This window comes from Salvia miltiorrhiza, chromosome 1 (assembly GCF_028751815.1).
Source record: "Salvia miltiorrhiza cultivar Shanhuang (shh) chromosome 1, IMPLAD_Smil_shh, whole genome shotgun sequence".
Taxonomy (NCBI): Eukaryota; Viridiplantae; Streptophyta; class Magnoliopsida; order Lamiales; family Lamiaceae; genus Salvia; species Salvia miltiorrhiza.
In genome coordinates this window covers 28,268,537-28,270,427 of record NC_080387.1, presented here as the reverse complement: position 1 = coordinate 28,270,427, position 1,891 = coordinate 28,268,537, and the positions used below count along the sequence as shown (strand labels likewise).

General features: G+C 37.9%; 1 protein-coding gene across 1 annotated transcript; it reads right to left on the bottom strand.

The window, feature by feature from the left end:
* Positions 1-510: 510 nt before the first annotated feature.
* LOC131005594 (uncharacterized) lies at positions 511-1,650 on the bottom strand. Its single transcript, XM_057932607.1, has 5 exons — positions 1,630-1,650; positions 1,195-1,202; positions 991-1,098; positions 739-877; positions 511-642 (listed from the first exon to the last, which is right to left on the bottom strand). The coding sequence occupies exons 1-5, from the start codon at positions 1,648-1,650 to the stop codon at positions 511-513; spliced, it is 408 nt and encodes a 135-aa protein (XP_057788590.1).
* Positions 1,651-1,891: the final 241 nt, after the last annotated feature.

Sequence of the window (1,891 nt, the reverse complement as noted above, 5' to 3'; positions counted from 1 at the left end):
AAAATAGGGAGGCATACTACATTATTGTAGCTTCCGAAAAGGGAAATGTAATCTCTATCTCATGAAAACTCTTGTATTCTGTATATACCTTTTCGGTCCAAGGTAAAAAAAATACCAACATAATAGTGACCTTACATACCTTAGGATGCACTCGGAAATAATGCAAGTCTCCTCCAATTATCCTAAATGGCTTCCCATCTCTCCAAAACATGTCTCTGCAATCTCAAACTTATGTGTGTATCCCTATCACAGTATAGCATCATTATGTTAAATGCAAGCAGTGCTCGAAACGCCTTAAATCACAACAGAAACCAAATGCATCAACCAAACTAAAAGCCCATTTTCATCATCATTACAGCTCATTTTCTACTTCATTGTATGCACATAATTTAAAAAATGCAACTTCATCATGATTACTCAAAGGCTGGAAAACTCCTAAACGCAATATATATTGTGAGCTCAAACCACAGCATACAAGAAGAGAAGTGTAGCAAAATTGAAGAGACAAAGTCAGAGTGGTAATGAAAAAAATACCTCCATAATTCCTGTGTGGACTGCTGAAACCATGAGGGGTTGTATGGGCAGAAACAAAGCTGATGCTGGCAACTTGGGGTTCTCTTTCCTAAGTGCTCTTGATAGGCACTGCCAATCACAATTGCCAATTGAAGCCAATTAAAGCATAATTTTGCTAAGAAGCAGCTGTTCAAGAAAAGATTAAGTTTGAGAGTAAGTAATTACCACGGTAGCTGTTGCGATCATAGTGTAGTCAGCCCATCTGAGATACTTCCTCAATCTCCCTCTTGAAGCATGATAGAAACTTGAAGCAACTCCCACTCCAATCAATGAATTTGCGTATATTTTACAATTCACATTTTTCCTGCAGGAGAAACAGAGTAAAATATATATGACAAGTAACAAAATTAAGACACATGCGAAGTCGTTTGATATCACCTTGGAGAGACAAAGTCAGAGTGGTAATGAAAAAAATACCTCCATAATTCCTGTGTGGACTGCTGAAACCATGAGGGGTTGTATGGGCAGAAACAAAGCTTATGCTGACAACTTGGGGTTCTCTTTCCTAAGTGCTCTTGATAGGCACTGCCAATCACAATTGCCAATTGAAGCCAATTAAAGCGTAATTTTGCTAAGAAGCAGCTGTTCAAGAAAAGATTAAGTTTGAGAGTAAGTAATTACCACGGTAGCTGTTGCGATCATAGTGTAGTCAGCCCATCTGAGATACTTCCTCAATCTCCCTCTTGAAGCATGATAGAAACTTGAAGCAACTCCCACTCCAATCAATGAATTTGCGTATATTTTACAATTCACATTTTTCCTACAGGAGAAACAGAGTAAAATATATATGACAAGTAACAAAATTAAGACACATGCGAAGTCGTTTGATATCACCTTGGGGCATGGAGTCCGATGGCAATAAAAGGAAGTGAAGTAAGCACATTAGCAACGGTTTCAACAATGTTCTGATCGCCTGGAAGAGAAATTGCATGCAATTGGTTAAGGAATATAAGGAAGAAATGCAAGATGAATAGAATAATGAGTACCAGTATGAGTGCAATGGATGGACCTCAAACAAGCAGGTCTTTGATGCCAAACTTTCCTATATATAATTACCATTAGACCAACTTGCTTCATCACAAAACTCTAAGCTAGCTTGAAATCAAATGCTAGGCACCTTGAACACGCGGTTGTATTAGAGGCTGATTGAATAAAATCATCATGCTACTACGCCAAATTAGCTCATACATAAAAATCCAACCCACCCAAGACCTGCACCCAATAGAAACTTTGGGGTTTCACAGAAATGACATCTTTAATCAAAAGACCGAGCTACAAAAATATAATATTTTATTCAAAATCAAGAAGCAGAGGCGCA